Below are 14,002 nucleotides of genomic sequence, written 5' to 3' on the forward strand. Positions count from 1 at the left end.
TAAATTTTTTTAATGTTTCTATTATCTATGAGGATATTGGGTATCTTGAAAGGCACTCGACGTGGTTAAAATGGAAAATTATGTCTCTAAGACGGCTTGAAGCTTGTGTGAAGCTGGCTTATTTTATCTGAATCTCAACAAGATTCACAAGTCGTGATTTATTCCAAACATCCAATAATCATACTCAGAAACACTTACAAAATTAAGCATACTCAAGTTTTCGGACTAAGCATCCTCGTTTGGTGAGTTTGATCATAGTCTGTTAGGATATTCAATTCTTAATACTTATACAATTCTCGGGATCCCAGAAACCAGGATGTTGAAATTGAAATCTCTACACATGTCAACCTTTGGATGAAATTTTGTTCCTTTTAGCACTGTGCATGTTTTACTATGTAAATATTACATGACCCTGCAGAAAATTGTCAAACGATGTCTACGAATCAATCTACAAGCTGTTTGACATCTGTTCAACTAAAAATTCAACATAGGTGAATGAGATGAGATTAAGCTGTAAATGCAGTTTGCATTCTTATAAATCTAGTGAAGGCCAATAGTTCAATATGTTACATAATTGGCTTTTTCAGCCGCGCGTCCCGATTTCCGTCCGTAAAAGAGTCTCTATAGAAACGATTTTTCATTGCTTCAAGCGTAACAAAATCTCATCCCTTACCCATACCGACCAACTTAGACTGTTATAAATAAATGTCATGAATTAAATAAATTAAATCGCATTTTAAAACAGGAAGAATTTTGTTTTATCAGAAAAGGCCAAGTGGGTTCACATTGTAAAATGTGAATTAAATTAATAAATCTAATAAGATATTTGATAAGATTATGAGTAATCCAGTGTTGGAAAATTTTGTAAAAATTAAATAAATTAATTGTAAATGATTTTTCATTTGTAAATTTGTATTAACTAGTTTTCAAAAAATTTTCCAAAAATACGTCATAAATGGAGGAATTTTCTATTTTAGGGTCAAAAAATACGGTTTTGCGGTTTTTATATAACCGCTTTCAGAAACCTTGAATCAGCCAAACCCCTTGAATCAGCTGATGGGTAGAAGCTGTTAATATCGATAAGCTAAGAGAATGGAGAAAATAAGACTCGTTGGTCCAAACTTCTAGAAGTAACTCACTCAAAAGTTATTCTTTTTTCATTTTCAAATATTCACTTTCAGGCAAAGAACATGATTTAGAGAGCTTGATCACTTTTAATAAACTAGATGAGCATGCTTGTGAGCGTTACTCTCTGCTTAAGTTGCTTCTGAGAGGACGCTCTTTGCCTGTTATGGTTTTTAACATCTGGTATCCAAATGTTACCATACAAGAAAGTATCATTGTTACTAAATTGTTAAAATGTTATTGCAACAACATGTTGTGTAACTCTTCGTGTTAATAGCCGATACTATTGCATTTGGTATTGACATTTGGCAAGGGTTAGTTAACGATGAAGTGAGCATCAAGCGCCATCTAAGGGTGCAGATTGCAAGTGATCTATTCAGGTAGCGAAGTAAATGAGTAAGTGAGTAAGTCAGTCAGTAACTAAGCCAACAATAATTTTCTATATTCAACCCTTATCACACAAACTTTAAAAAAAATTCTAGTTATGTCTGTAAATGCTGCCATGACATTTGCAATGCGAGTCAGATGAGAATAATGTATCAGTTCTATCGATATGGTCAAATGGCTTCCAAATAGATCTTTGATTAAAGGTTTTGAATCTGCAAGACCGACAAACTGAACATCTAAATTCCCATTTATTCAAAAAACATGCATACAAACAACAACAAGCTCAAGTAATTATCAGCATTAAAATTTTCTTATCATTTTGTTGATATTGGAATTCAAAAATATTAAATTTACTTAGTCCTAAGTGTAAAGTTGAACAAAACAGTTCAGACCTCAAAACAGTCAAAATGTTTAAAATCGAAAAACCAGATGATGAAATTGTGGAAAAAGTCGGAACAAAAGTTATAGCTGATTTGGTGAAAATATCATTGAGTGATGATCCAACAAAATTCTGCATAATGCCTCGAAAATATACAGAAAAAGATCTCGAAAGGGTCAAAAATATGGAAATTTTTGAAGATGACATTTTTGTTATAACATTTCCAAAATGTGGTACAACATGGACTGAGGAAATGGTTTGGATGCTCAATAATGATCTTGATTATGAGACATCGAAGAATGTCAGATTAACTGCAAGATTTCCATTTTTAGAGTGAGTAGATTAAAGTTTAAAGTGTATCCTGAATAGCTCAAGTTAGTTAATCGATTGACAATCCGACACTAAGCTTAAAGGACTCATGGTGACGGATTTTAAAATGAGTACAGATTCAAGCAAGAGTCATGAAGATTTTGGCTAGATTTGTGATCAATTAACCGATTTATGCTATTCAAGGATGTACAATAAAGCAGTCGTCAGGGCATACTCATGTCTAGCAATCATTGCGAGGACATAGTGACGCCCTAGTGACTGCATTGTGCTTCTTAGGATGATTTGACTATATTATAGATTTTTATGAACATTATCTGTAGATGGGGTGGAATTATTCATCATTTGGATGTCGATAGAATAGAAGAATTGAAAAATTTACCTCGTCCGCGTCATATCAATACACATTTGCCGATTTTCATGCTTCCAGATCAGCTGTGGACTGTTAAACCTAAAGTGAGTCGTAGAAAATATTGCATCAACACTTTTGATTCTTAAAATTCCAAATTCCAGATAGTTTACGTCACCCGGAACCCAAAAGATGCTGCTGTATCTTGGTTCCATCATCATCGCCACTTCCATCAATATCAAGGCACAAAAGCTGATTTTATTGAAGCATTTTCAAAAGATTTAATGTTTTTCTCGCCGATGAACAGGCACGTCCTTGATTTTTGGAAGATTCGTGACGAGCCAAACATTTTGTTCCTCTTTTTTGAGGATATGAAGAAAAATTTAGAACAGGAAGTGAAAAAGACAATGAAATTTTTGAACAAAGACTATTCACAGGATCAAATTGACAAGTTATGCGAGCATTTGTCATTTGATTCAATTAAAGACAACAGAACAGTCAACAAAAATGAAGAACTTGAAAGATTTGTGACATCTGTGGGTGGAAAATACGATCCAAGTGAATATACATTCATCAGGAAGGGGCAGGTTGGTGGATATAAGGATGAATTGACGGTAGAAGAGAATGACATGATGGATCAATATGGGAATTATGCTGATTTTGAAGAATTTGGGTTTGAGTACAAATATTAGGTTTTAAGTAGGGTTTGCCATAATTAGATGGATATAGGTGCATAAATGCAGAAAACTGTAGGCATCTGCGCATCTGGGCGAACCGTAGTTTTAAGGAATCATAAGGCTTTTTATCAAAATTGTAATCAAAAGTCAAGTGTCAAAATTTGAACGTATTTTGTAACCAAGATTGAGGCTATGACGAAATTCCAATTTTTTTTTTTGAAGTGTTCAGGCAGTTAGTAATAATAAGTCAATAAAACAAAACAATTTTTATCTAAAAAATAAACATTTTTTGAAGTGCACAATCAATACTGATAAATTTAATCGAATAATGATAAAAGAAGTTATCGTTGATAGTAAATTAGATACAAAATTGATAGGCAATCAACCTAACTCCTGAACATCTAAAAGCTGTTCAACTTAATAATGGCAATCAGTATTGATTTGTTGCTTTTTCAGAAGAGTTTTAGTTCTTTTCAGTCATAAAATTGTGCAAAATGTTCAAAATTGAGAAGCCTGATGATGAACTTGTCAAAACAGTTGAGACAAAATTGATTGTGGATTTAGTGAAGATATCTTTACAATCTGATCCATCCAAGTTCTGCATGATGCCACGAAAATTTGTCAATCAGGATCTAGAAAGGATCAAAAATATGAAAATATACGACGATGACGTTTGGGTTGTGACTTATCCAAAATGTGGCACAACTTGGACACAAGAGATGATTTGGATGCTGGGCAATAATCTTGACTATAAGACATCTTTGAGTATGAAGCTTAATGATCGATTTCCGTTTTTAGAGTAGGAAAAATTTTGATTTAAAGTTGTAAATTTTGAGAGAAATTAAGAACTGAATTTCAACAGGTATAGTGGAATTTTTGAGGAATTTTCTACAGATTCTTTTGAAACTTGTAGCAATATGAAGCGACCAAGATACATCAAATCACATTTGCCATTGTTTCTACTGCCTGAACAGCTGTGGACTGTCAAACCAAAGGTAATTTGTTATTGCTTGCGATTTGTTGAAAAATCGGGACATTTTGAGGCTTTGTCGGGACACAGCAGCAAGGTTAAAAATGCAACCGTCCCGGCAAAAATACAGCAAATGACCGCCCTATATTTAGATGAAAACTCTTCATTTTAATTAAAAGGATTTTTAAGTTTAAATTGCGAAATTTTGGGGATTTTTTGGGATTTGTCCCAAAATTAATAGGCCTGCATATCCTGTTTTTAGCTACACACACCTTCGTTTCCTAATATAAGTTTAATATTTTCTAAACCGAAATTGGCAGGACTACAGCATTGATACGCTTCCATTGGACGTCGTGTAGTTCGGACTCGAAAAAATCGGAGTTCTTACTCGAGTCCAGACGTCTTTTTGAACATTCTGGTCCAAAATTCCAAATTCCTGCCAATTCTGATCTAATCCTTCCAAAAATTTGAATTACAGATCATCTATACAGCTAGAAATCCCAAAGACACCTTTCTGTCATGGTATCATCATCATCGACACTTCCAACTTTATAAAGGCAACAAAATAGACTTTACAACTGCATCAGTCAAAGACTTAATGTTGTATTCACCAATGAATGATCACATTCTTGAGTTCTGGAAGATTCGAAACCAGCCAAATATTTTATTCCTATTTTTTGAGGACATGAAGAGGAATTTGGACCAAGAAGTCAAAAAGGCAATGAAATTTTTGGACAAGGACTACTCACAAGAAGAAATTAACAAGCTTTGTCAGCATTTATCATTCGAGTCCATTCGTGATAACAAAATGATCAACAAAAGTGAAGAAGTCAAAAATGTTAAAGAATCTTTTGGTGAAAAGTACGATGAAAATGAATATACTATTATCAGAAAAGGTCAAGTTGGTGGATATAAAGATGAATTGACAGCTGAAGAAAATGCAATGATTGATGAATATGTGAAAAGAGGAACAAATAAGGAGTGTGGATTTGAATATAAATTTTAGATGATTTTTGTCAATGATAAAAAATTATTTAAAGTGCAGGGGCTTGCTCAAGGTCAGATAATATCTTAAAAAGTGTGAAAATTGTGAATTCAGGACGATTTCTTCATTTTTTAAATAGAAATTGTGGTTTTGTGGTTTAAAAAGCCTGTAAAAATGGAAAGTTTTAAGATTTTTGGTTCGATAAAAATTGGAAATATTCTCAAATTTCATGACTTTTCCGATAGAATCTGACCCTTGTCTGAAGCTCATCTGTTTCCTTCTTCCAAATGCACTTAATGGTTGCTTCAAAATTCTGTTATCTTTACTTTATACATACTAGCTACTATTTTATGATTACGCAAATAAAATAATTTATCTTATCAATCTTATTTATACTGTTTTTTTTTGAAAATCATTGTTAATTTTAGTATTTTATCATTAATAAAGCAGGGTTGGCTTTTTAGGCTCTCAAAGTCCTTGTTTTGGAAAATCAGACTTTCATCTTAAATGAGTCTGATCTGAGGATATCCATAGAATCCCCAATTTGGAGCCAAATGATGGAAGAACCTGGAATCAGATTCAATCTTCAAGTCATAACCAGCCTCTTGTCAAATTGTTATCCATTTCTAAGCCGTGTATCTTCCTGAGGGAGACCAAAAAGCTCATAGGATTGCTGTTTGAGCAACGATGCAAAAGTACTGGGAATTAGAAACTGGCAGAAGTTATCTAGAGACAGATCCAGCTTTCGACGAATTCTAAATGCGGCAATGGGCCCCCGTGCGCCTTCGCCAAGGAAGTAAGAAGTAAGTATCTTCCAAAACCGTTACTTACTTACTTACTGGAACAATGCTCCGATGTGGAGCCTAGGTTTCTACAAAAGAAGTTCCATCTGACTCTGTTGCTGGCCTTATCGCAAAGTTTGTAAAAAACCGTTGTCACTTGAGTATATCTATGCAGTCGGCATCTACAACGACTAATAAAAAAATACTAATATTATACCATCGCGAGCATTCTGTTTACAAAAATATTAAATGACATAATTTCTTTTATAAGTATTTGAGGCGTCTTTATCAGTTCTTATCAGTTGTGCTTTAATTTTTAAAGAGAACAGACGCGAAATATTCTGCCAAAAAAATGTTCGACTTTGAAAAATTAGACGATGGACCAGCTAAAAACATTTCAACGGAAGTGACTGCTGACATGGTGAAAATATCATTGAAATCTGATCCATCAAAGTTTTGTATAATGCCTCAAAAGTTCGTCGATCAAGATCTAGAGAGGATTAAGAACATGGAAATATTTGAGGATGACATTTGGATTGTAACTTATCCAAAATGTGGCACAACTTGGACTCAAGAAATGATTTGGATGATACATAACAATCTAGACTATGAAACATCATCTAAAGTGCAGCTTGCTGATAGATTTCCATTTTTGGAGTAAAAATGATTTGATTAATTTGAAAAAAATTGCGAATTTATTCATTTAAAATCTTTTTAATTCAGGTGGAGCGGAATTATTAAGAATTTTACAATTGACACTTTTGAAGACTGCAAAACTCGACCCCGACCACGTTACATCAAGTCACATCTCCCTCTGTTTTTATTGCCGGATCAATTGTGGACTGTTAAGCCAAAGGTATGGAATTTTTGCTATTTATTGTCTAATTTCGTCCAAATTTGCAAGCCTGCTAACAAAAAACGCATGTCTGCAACCCTGGACGAACTATAAGTAGGACTGCCATCTGCTGTATTTTTGCCGGGACACTTCTACTTTTCAGTCTTGCTGCTAATATTAAGACTCAAAAAATGTCAAAGAGAACCCCAATAGGGTCAAACTTCGATGTGTCCCGATTTTTTTCAAAAGTGTCCCGATATTTTGCGAAAATCTTCTGGCCACCCTAACTATAAGAGATTGTCGAAAACTTAGCATGCGGTTATTGACCATAACTTAATTAATTCAAAACATTCAGATCATTTACGTAGCCAGAAACCCAAAAGATACTGTAGTATCCTGGTTCCATCACCATACTCATCTACATTGCTATAATGGTACAAAAGAAGACCTTATTGAAGCATTCCTCACGGACTTAATGTTATACTCGCCTATGAATGACCATGTTCTTGACTTCTGGAAGATTCGTGACCAACCAAACATTTTGTTCCTATTTTTTGAAGACATGAAGAGAAATTTGGACCAAGAAGTCAAAAGAGCAGTTAAATTTCTAGACAAAGACTTTTCTCAAGAAGAGATTGATAAACTTTGCAAGCATTTGTCATTTGAGTCAGTCAAAGACAATAAGATGATCAATAAGAATGAAGAAATCAGGATGTTGAAGGAGTCAATTGGGGTTAAATTCGATCCAAATGCATTTAGTTTCGTTAGAAAAGGACAAGTTGGTGGATATAAGAAGGAATTGACTCAAAAAGAGAATGAAATGCTTGATGAATATTCAAAGTGCCCAACTTTTGAAGAATTTGGATTTGAATATAGATTTTGAAGTTAATAAAGATAGAAGTTTCCGTTAAGTTTTGGTTTTTAAGTCTAAGTTCATCAAAAATCGATTTTCAGGACATAATTGTTGCTCAAAAAATTACTTAGAGTTCATATCGCATCTGAGACTTTAAACTTTAACAAAACAGAATCCGGGAATAGTAAATGAGACTGGATTGGTCACACACTCAAAAATATCTTGCAGATATAGCCTTACAAGCTGCTTTAGTGGAATAGACTGCGATTAGTGGATCTTATTTACTCTACCTTACTATTTGTAGAATTTTTCACGAAATGTCAAGGTCACTACTAGAGACAGGGACTAATCGACTAGACTAATCGCAGCTTGTTCCTCTCGAGCTGTTTTCTGAAATACGTCGAATAGATGAAATTCTCATTGGTACAGTCTTGGTTTTCACAAGTTTAGGAGACCGAAACTAAAATTGTAAGTGAGTTCCTGGAAGACCAAAATCCCAAAATTCGTCGAAACCGAGACTTGGAAGTTCTAATTTCGATCTCGAGAACCCTTACTGCTAGGTCAAGTGCTACTAGGTAATCTAATATTCGTAAAGAAACGGCTCAGCAGCGTCCAATTTCCCCAAACGACCAATACTTCATAGTGGAGTAAATGGACATAATCATCATCAACAACATCATCGTAAATGAATTACAGGCTTTAACAAAAACAGTCCACTCACTGTTCTCTCTCAATTTTCTTCATTACGCTCTTTTTCGGCAATAAAAAGTATTATCAGTACCTGATAATTTAAAGACTGATTGCTTAAATTCAAAACAATATTTTAGTGCTTATATATAGCGTGATTAGTGCTAAGTGAAACATTTTTTTGTTACCAATTTCGAAATTTCCCACCAAAAATGTATAAAATAGAAGTTCCAAAAGAAGAAATTGTTAAAAGAATCGAAACAAATCTTATGACTGATTTTGTCAAAATATCAGCAGAAGATGATCCAACTCAGTTCTGTATTATGCCTCGAAAATTTGTCGATCAAGACCTCGAAAGAGTCAAAAATATGGAAATTTATGAAGATGACATTTGGGTAGTAACATATCCAAAATGTGGCACAACATGGGCTATGGAAATGATTTGGATGATTAATAACAATCTTGATTACGAAACGTCAATGACTGTTAATCTTGAAGATAGATTTCCTTTTATGGAGTATGTACTTTTTTTAGGGAGAGGCGTGTAGTCACTGTGATGATTAATAATTGCATGATGTTGCTTGTTTTAATATAGATTGATTGGAATTGCTACTGGATTTCCGACGGATACTTTTGAGTACTGCAAAAATAAACCTAGGCCGCGGTATATCAAGTCACATCTTCCAGTATTCCTTTTACCTGATCAACTATGGACTGTTAAACCAAAGGTGAGATCATTCCTGAGTGGACAAAAATACGTTATAACTAGTTGATGGCTGATTAATGTCCAGTTGATGACTAGTTCAAACGTATTTTTGTCCACTGGGGATTAAACCCCGAGTAACACAATTGACTCCTCCACAGAGCTTTTTAGGCTCTCTTAAAGCTCATTTATTAACAATAAATAGAAGCTGCTACTGTTAAGCGTCAATAAATCTGCCAAAAATAGGCGACTTCCATTTGGTGTTAATAAAAGGTTTAGCCGAGACTTGAAAGGTTTATAACGGAGCCTTTTGCATTTGTGTCGCTCTTGAAAGCCTTTTTGGTTGCTTAGAGCATGTTTTAATGATATAAATATGGATAAACACTTTAGTTAGAATATTTATAAAAAATTGAATAAGTATTCCGAACCAGAGGAACCAGAGGTGACAGGCAAAAACCATACAAATTCTGGTTAATTTGAATGGTTTTGTGAGAAAGAATTTCTGCCTGTTTTGCAATTCTGATCCGATCATTTTTATTGAGAATACTCATGGCAACGCTCAATCTGTTCAGTCTTGGTCTGTTCTGAACATTTATTCAAATAATTACAGATAATTTACGTAGCCAGAAATCCCAAAGACACTGCAGTATCGTGGTACCATCATCATAAACACATGCATGGATATCAAGGATCAAAAGAAGACTACATTCAAGCATTTGTCAAAGACTTGATGATGTATTCACCAATGAATGAACACATCACTGAATTTTGGAAGATCCGAAATGAACCGAACATTTTGTTCCTATTTTTTGAGGACATGAAGAGAAATTTGGACCAAGAAGTCAAAAAGACGATGATATTTTTGGACAAAAATTACTCACAAGATGAAATTGACAAGCTGTGCAAGCATTTATCATTTGAGTCAATTAAAGACAACAAAATGGTCAATAAAGAAGTTGAAATACAGAAATTAATGGAAGCATCAGGAAGAGATCCTGCGTCAAAAGAGTTTAGTTTCGTCAGAAAAGGTCAAGTTGGTGGATATAAGAAGGAATTGTCAGCTGAAGAGAATGAGATGCTTGATGAGTATGTAAATTGTTCGGGATTGGAAAAGGCTGAATTTGAGTATAAATTTTGAAAATTTTAAGGCTTCCAATACAGCCAAGAAGGAATAGCTTAATAAAAATTATCAAATACGATAAGAATTATCAAAAAATTGATAAATTATTTCCAAAACTTTATTATTTATATTGAATTTATTTTTATTCAGTCATTATTAAACTTACAGCAGAACCGACAACAGAAGAAAAATCCTCAAAAAATGTACAACATCGAAGTTCCAGATGATGAAATTCTCAAAAAAATTGAGACACCGCTGATGCATAATTTTGTTAAAATTTCATCAAAAGAAGATCCAACAAAGTTCTGCATCATGCCTCAACATTTTGCTGACAATTATCTTGAACGAATTAAGAACATGGAAATCTTTGAGGATGACATTTGGGTAGTTACATTTCCAAAATGTGGCACGACATGGACTCAAGAGATGACTTGGATGATTGGACATAATCTTGATTACAAAACATCATTGGAAGTGCAACTTGATGAACGATTTCCATTTGTTGAGTAAGTTGAGTTGCCCTAAAAGCACAAGTCGGTTGGTTGATCCGAAATCCGGTCCCAGGCCATATATCTCTGACTTTCTACCAGACTGTTTAATCCCGGTAGCATGTCAGAGTCACGCCGGCCAAGAACTGGTTTCAAGGACATTCTAGAGCACCATGCCATCATCCTGAAACTCAAAGTAAAGAAACTCAAGATTTAAATAAAATTAAAGTATTACTGGGGTAGAGTGCTCTATATTGCCCTAGAAGCTGGATCCTGCTGACTTATGCTACTCGACAAAGCTCAAGTCGACTGAAATCCATACAAAATGAGAGTCGAATTCGAGCTCTGCCACTCGAAAAACGATAAAAATTTGAATTTACATTCCTAAATTTTGAATTATTTACGTGTATAGAGCTGGTGGCCTCACAACTCTAATTCCAGTAGACACATTCGAAAAGACCAAAAATATGCCACGTCCGCGTTACATCAAATCGCATTTACCACTATTTCTGTTACCTGATCAATTATGGACAGTAAAACCTAAAGTAAGTAACAAATTTCGAAATTTTATTAAAAATTACAGCATAAATCTCCCCTCCAGATAGTTTATGTCGCTCGAAATCCCAAAGATACGGCTGTGTCATGGTATCATCATCATCGTAACTTGCATGGATATCAAGGAACGAAAGCTGACTTTATTGAAGCATTTGGAAAAGATTTAGTCCTCTTTTCACCAATGAATAACCACGTCATTGACTTTTGGAACATTCGATTCCAACAAAACATTTTGTTCCTATTTTTTGAAGACATGAAACGAAATCTGAGTCAAGAAGTCAAGAAAGTCATGAAATTCATGGAAAAAGATTACTCACAAGACAAAATCGATAAGCTTTGCGTGCATTTGTCGTTCGACTCAATCAAAAATAATAAAATGGTTAACAAAGAAGGTGACATAAAGTATTTGATGGAAACGACTGGAAGGGAATATAATCCACAGAACTATACATTCATCAGGAAAGGAAAAGTTGGTGGATATAAGAAAGAATTAACTGTTGAGGAGAATGATATTTTGGATGATTATATTAAGAAAGCTGAGTTTGAAATTGAGTATCAGTTTTAGTATTGGTAAGGTATACAGATCATACTTGTCAAACATTCTAAAGTAATAAATCGCTCTAGAGCTTAGAAACTATTTATTTGTATGCAATTCCTTAAAAAACCGAATTTTCAGTTCAGTCTGCTTCCTTCCACATGTTACATTATTTAATTTAAGCTTTTACAGAATACAAGACCCCCTCCCTCCTCTCTGCCTCAATAATCGAACGTAATAAGCGAACGATTACTTACTATTTTTTGTCACATTTCCTAATCTGGAAGCTACAGGCCATAGAAAAGGCTAAAAATCCAATCTATGACTGCGAGACTCTAGCTTGTCACCGTATTTAAGTTCAGGGTGGGGAACTTAAAGTACAGCCTGAGGTACTAAAAGTACAGCCTGGTGTACTTAAATTACAGCACTTAATTCAGCATAGAGTCATTTGGAGTCATTTGACATGTCCTTTTTCGAATCATATGTAGTCGAAACTCGGTTCACAGCCTACCTTTGATGACTACAGGCAGTAATATCATCAAAGAAGTGATATGGATCCCCACTATTAACTGTAGCTCTAAGTTTGAGTGAGAGATCTGTCGAATTCTCACTCGTTAAACTATCAATAGCCATGAAACGCATATAAATGATGTGTGTCATTTGGAGTCAGACCTCCTTAAATCCTTTTCTATTCCAAACTCACGCACCAGCCTAACATCCGATTTTTGACCTTTTTTCTTTCCAATACGTCTTCCTATGAACACATAACTTCTAAAGCTTGTTGATAAATTCCATAAATATTTGCTAAGTGACACTCACGTGTTAGTAGAAAAAAATTATCAATTGTGATAAAAATAATCAGTTCATGTTAAATAAAACAATATTTTCTTAGTTATTTTAGAATCTAAAGTCATACAGTAAAGTGACTGTTTTGTGTTCCTTAATCTTTTTTTTTTTAAATCCAAAAAATGTACAACATTGAAGTTTTAAATAGCGAACTAACCAAAAAGCTTGGAACTGCATTCATGACAGACTATGTGAGAATATCATTAAAGGATGATCCATCCAAGTTCTGCATCATGTCTCAACATTTTGTTGATAATTACCTTGAAAAGATCAAAAACATGGAAATATTTGAGGATGATGTTTGGGTCATAACATTCCCAAAATGTGGCACAACATGGACACAAGAGATGGTATGGATGCTTGGAAACAATCTTGATTATGAAACGTCAATGAAAATTCCGCTTGACGATAAATTTCCATTTATGGAGTAAGTATGATAAGAGTTTGAATGTCATAGTAAGTTCATTGACGTAAATTTTAAATGCTTTGATTAGATGCAGTGGTATTGCAAAGGAATTTCCTGTTGATACTTTTGGAATGGCCACGAATCAGCCACGCCCACGATACATTAAGTCACATTTGCCAATATTTCTGTTGCCTGATCAGCTATGGACTGTTAAGCCTAAGGTAAGATAATCCAGACTTCCTTAATTGCAGTATAAGTTTTAAGATTCTCAATATTAGATAATTTACGTCACCCGGAACCCAAAAGACGCTGCTGTGTCATGGTATCATCATTATCGTAACATGGCGATGTATAAAGGCACTAAAGCTGACTTTATTGAAGCATTTTCAAAAGATTTAGTTCTATTTTCACCGATGAATAATCATGTCATTGACTTTTGGAATATTCGCTTCCAACCAAACATTTTGTTCCTATTTTTTGAGGACATGAAGAGAAATTTACCCCAGGAAGTGAAAAAAGTCATGAAATTTATGGACAAAAATTATTCACAAGATGATATAGACAAGCTTTGTGTTCATTTGTCATTCGATTCCATCCAAAAGAATAAAATGATAAACAAGGAAGACACAATTCAGCAAATATCCGCTATGACAGGGCAGGAATATAATCCACAAAAGTATTCGTTCATTAGAAAAGGTAAAATTGGTGGATATAAGCAGGAACTGACAATTACAGAGAGTGACATGCTGGATGAGTATATTAAGAAGGCTGAATATGAGATTGAGTATAAGTTTTGAGTTTAGTGAGGGTCAGGGATCAGGTATCCCTAACATCAACATAATTTTCTGTCAAAAAAATCAGACTTGGTAAGACTATAGGACCCGAGACTTAATTAGATCCATCCCGACAATCAAGTCCTGCCAATTTATCTTTAAATCTAAATTTCCAACTCTGTTCAAAAGTGTAAATAATAATAAAAGCTTATCAAAAATG

At 34.2% G+C, this 14,002-nt stretch overlaps 6 protein-coding genes across 6 annotated transcripts; all 6 read left to right on the top strand.

The window, feature by feature from the left end:
* The first annotated feature begins 1,884 nt into the window (after window positions 1–1,884).
* LOC139092024 (sulfotransferase 1B1-like) lies at window positions 1,885–3,527 on the top strand. Its single transcript, XM_070642311.1, has 3 exons — window positions 1,885–2,224; window positions 2,542–2,674; window positions 2,732–3,527. The coding sequence occupies exons 1-3, from the start codon at window positions 1,920–1,922 to the stop codon at window positions 3,257–3,259; spliced, it is 966 nt and encodes a 321-aa protein (XP_070498412.1). The 5' UTR covers window positions 1,885–1,919; the 3' UTR covers window positions 3,260–3,527.
* A 185-nt stretch (window positions 3,528–3,712) lies between these two features.
* On the top strand, window positions 3,713–5,485 carry LOC139092038 (luciferin sulfotransferase-like). Its single transcript, XM_070642328.1, has 3 exons — window positions 3,713–4,043; window positions 4,107–4,239; window positions 4,693–5,485. Exons 1-3 carry the CDS (start codon window positions 3,739–3,741, stop codon window positions 5,218–5,220), a joined length of 966 nt encoding a protein of 321 aa, XP_070498429.1. The 5' UTR covers window positions 3,713–3,738; the 3' UTR covers window positions 5,221–5,485.
* A 786-nt stretch (window positions 5,486–6,271) lies between these two features.
* On the top strand, window positions 6,272–7,727 carry LOC139092020 (sulfotransferase 1C2-like). Its single transcript, XM_070642308.1, has 3 exons — window positions 6,272–6,638; window positions 6,705–6,837; window positions 7,172–7,727. The coding sequence occupies exons 1-3, from the start codon at window positions 6,334–6,336 to the stop codon at window positions 7,697–7,699; spliced, it is 966 nt and encodes a 321-aa protein (XP_070498409.1). The 5' UTR covers window positions 6,272–6,333; the 3' UTR covers window positions 7,700–7,727.
* Window positions 7,728–8,525: 798 nt separating this feature from the next.
* On the top strand, window positions 8,526–10,283 carry LOC139092026 (sulfotransferase 1B1-like). The gene is made up of 3 exons (XM_070642314.1): window positions 8,526–8,873; window positions 8,952–9,084; window positions 9,670–10,283. Exons 1-3 carry the CDS (start codon window positions 8,569–8,571, stop codon window positions 10,195–10,197), a joined length of 966 nt encoding a protein of 321 aa, XP_070498415.1. The 5' UTR covers window positions 8,526–8,568; the 3' UTR covers window positions 10,198–10,283.
* Window positions 10,284–10,354: 71 nt separating this feature from the next.
* Window positions 10,355–11,859, top strand: LOC139092027 (sulfotransferase 1B1-like). The gene is made up of 3 exons (XM_070642315.1): window positions 10,355–10,685; window positions 11,080–11,212; window positions 11,269–11,859. The coding sequence occupies exons 1-3, from the start codon at window positions 10,381–10,383 to the stop codon at window positions 11,785–11,787; spliced, it is 957 nt and encodes a 318-aa protein (XP_070498416.1). The 5' UTR covers window positions 10,355–10,380; the 3' UTR covers window positions 11,788–11,859.
* Window positions 11,860–12,680: 821 nt separating this feature from the next.
* LOC139092025 (sulfotransferase 1C2-like) lies at window positions 12,681–13,822 on the top strand. The gene is made up of 3 exons (XM_070642313.1): window positions 12,681–13,030; window positions 13,098–13,230; window positions 13,288–13,822. The coding sequence occupies exons 1-3, from the start codon at window positions 12,726–12,728 to the stop codon at window positions 13,804–13,806; spliced, it is 957 nt and encodes a 318-aa protein (XP_070498414.1). The 5' UTR covers window positions 12,681–12,725; the 3' UTR covers window positions 13,807–13,822.
* Window positions 13,823–14,002: the final 180 nt, after the last annotated feature.

The sequence above is a fragment of the Chironomus tepperi genome, unplaced genomic scaffold (genome assembly GCF_022539635.2).
Source record: "Chironomus tepperi strain 1889 unplaced genomic scaffold, CSIRO-AGI_Ctep_v1 contig_285, whole genome shotgun sequence".
Lineage (NCBI taxonomy): Eukaryota > Metazoa > Arthropoda > Insecta > Diptera > Chironomidae > Chironomus > Chironomus tepperi.

Coding starts and splice junctions, on each gene's coding strand:
- LOC139092024 (XM_070642311.1), top strand. CDS start 1,920: ATGTTTAAAATCGAAAAACCAGATGATGAAATTGTGGAAAAAGTCGGA. Junction 2,225..2,541: donor GCAAGATTTCCATTTTTAGA/GTGAGTAGATTA, acceptor CATTATCTGTAG/ATGGGGTGGAATTATTCATC. Junction 2,675..2,731: donor TGTGGACTGTTAAACCTAAA/GTGAGTCGTAGA, acceptor TCCAAATTCCAG/ATAGTTTACGTCACCCGGAA.
- LOC139092038 (XM_070642328.1), top strand. CDS start 3,739: ATGTTCAAAATTGAGAAGCCTGATGATGAACTTGTCAAAACAGTTGAG. Junction 4,044..4,106: donor GATCGATTTCCGTTTTTAGA/GTAGGAAAAATT, acceptor GAATTTCAACAG/GTATAGTGGAATTTTTGAGG. Junction 4,240..4,692: donor TGTGGACTGTCAAACCAAAG/GTAATTTGTTAT, acceptor TTTGAATTACAG/ATCATCTATACAGCTAGAAA.
- LOC139092020 (XM_070642308.1), top strand. CDS start 6,334: ATGTTCGACTTTGAAAAATTAGACGATGGACCAGCTAAAAACATTTCA. Junction 6,639..6,704: donor GATAGATTTCCATTTTTGGA/GTAAAAATGATT, acceptor TTTTTAATTCAG/GTGGAGCGGAATTATTAAGA. Junction 6,838..7,171: donor TGTGGACTGTTAAGCCAAAG/GTATGGAATTTT, acceptor CAAAACATTCAG/ATCATTTACGTAGCCAGAAA.
- LOC139092026 (XM_070642314.1), top strand. CDS start 8,569: ATGTATAAAATAGAAGTTCCAAAAGAAGAAATTGTTAAAAGAATCGAA. Junction 8,874..8,951: donor GATAGATTTCCTTTTATGGA/GTATGTACTTTT, acceptor GTTTTAATATAG/ATTGATTGGAATTGCTACTG. Junction 9,085..9,669: donor TATGGACTGTTAAACCAAAG/GTGAGATCATTC, acceptor AAATAATTACAG/ATAATTTACGTAGCCAGAAA.
- LOC139092027 (XM_070642315.1), top strand. CDS start 10,381: ATGTACAACATCGAAGTTCCAGATGATGAAATTCTCAAAAAAATTGAG. Junction 10,686..11,079: donor GAACGATTTCCATTTGTTGA/GTAAGTTGAGTT, acceptor TTACGTGTATAG/AGCTGGTGGCCTCACAACTC. Junction 11,213..11,268: donor TATGGACAGTAAAACCTAAA/GTAAGTAACAAA, acceptor TCTCCCCTCCAG/ATAGTTTATGTCGCTCGAAA.
- LOC139092025 (XM_070642313.1), top strand. CDS start 12,726: ATGTACAACATTGAAGTTTTAAATAGCGAACTAACCAAAAAGCTTGGA. Junction 13,031..13,097: donor GATAAATTTCCATTTATGGA/GTAAGTATGATA, acceptor TGCTTTGATTAG/ATGCAGTGGTATTGCAAAGG. Junction 13,231..13,287: donor TATGGACTGTTAAGCCTAAG/GTAAGATAATCC, acceptor TCTCAATATTAG/ATAATTTACGTCACCCGGAA.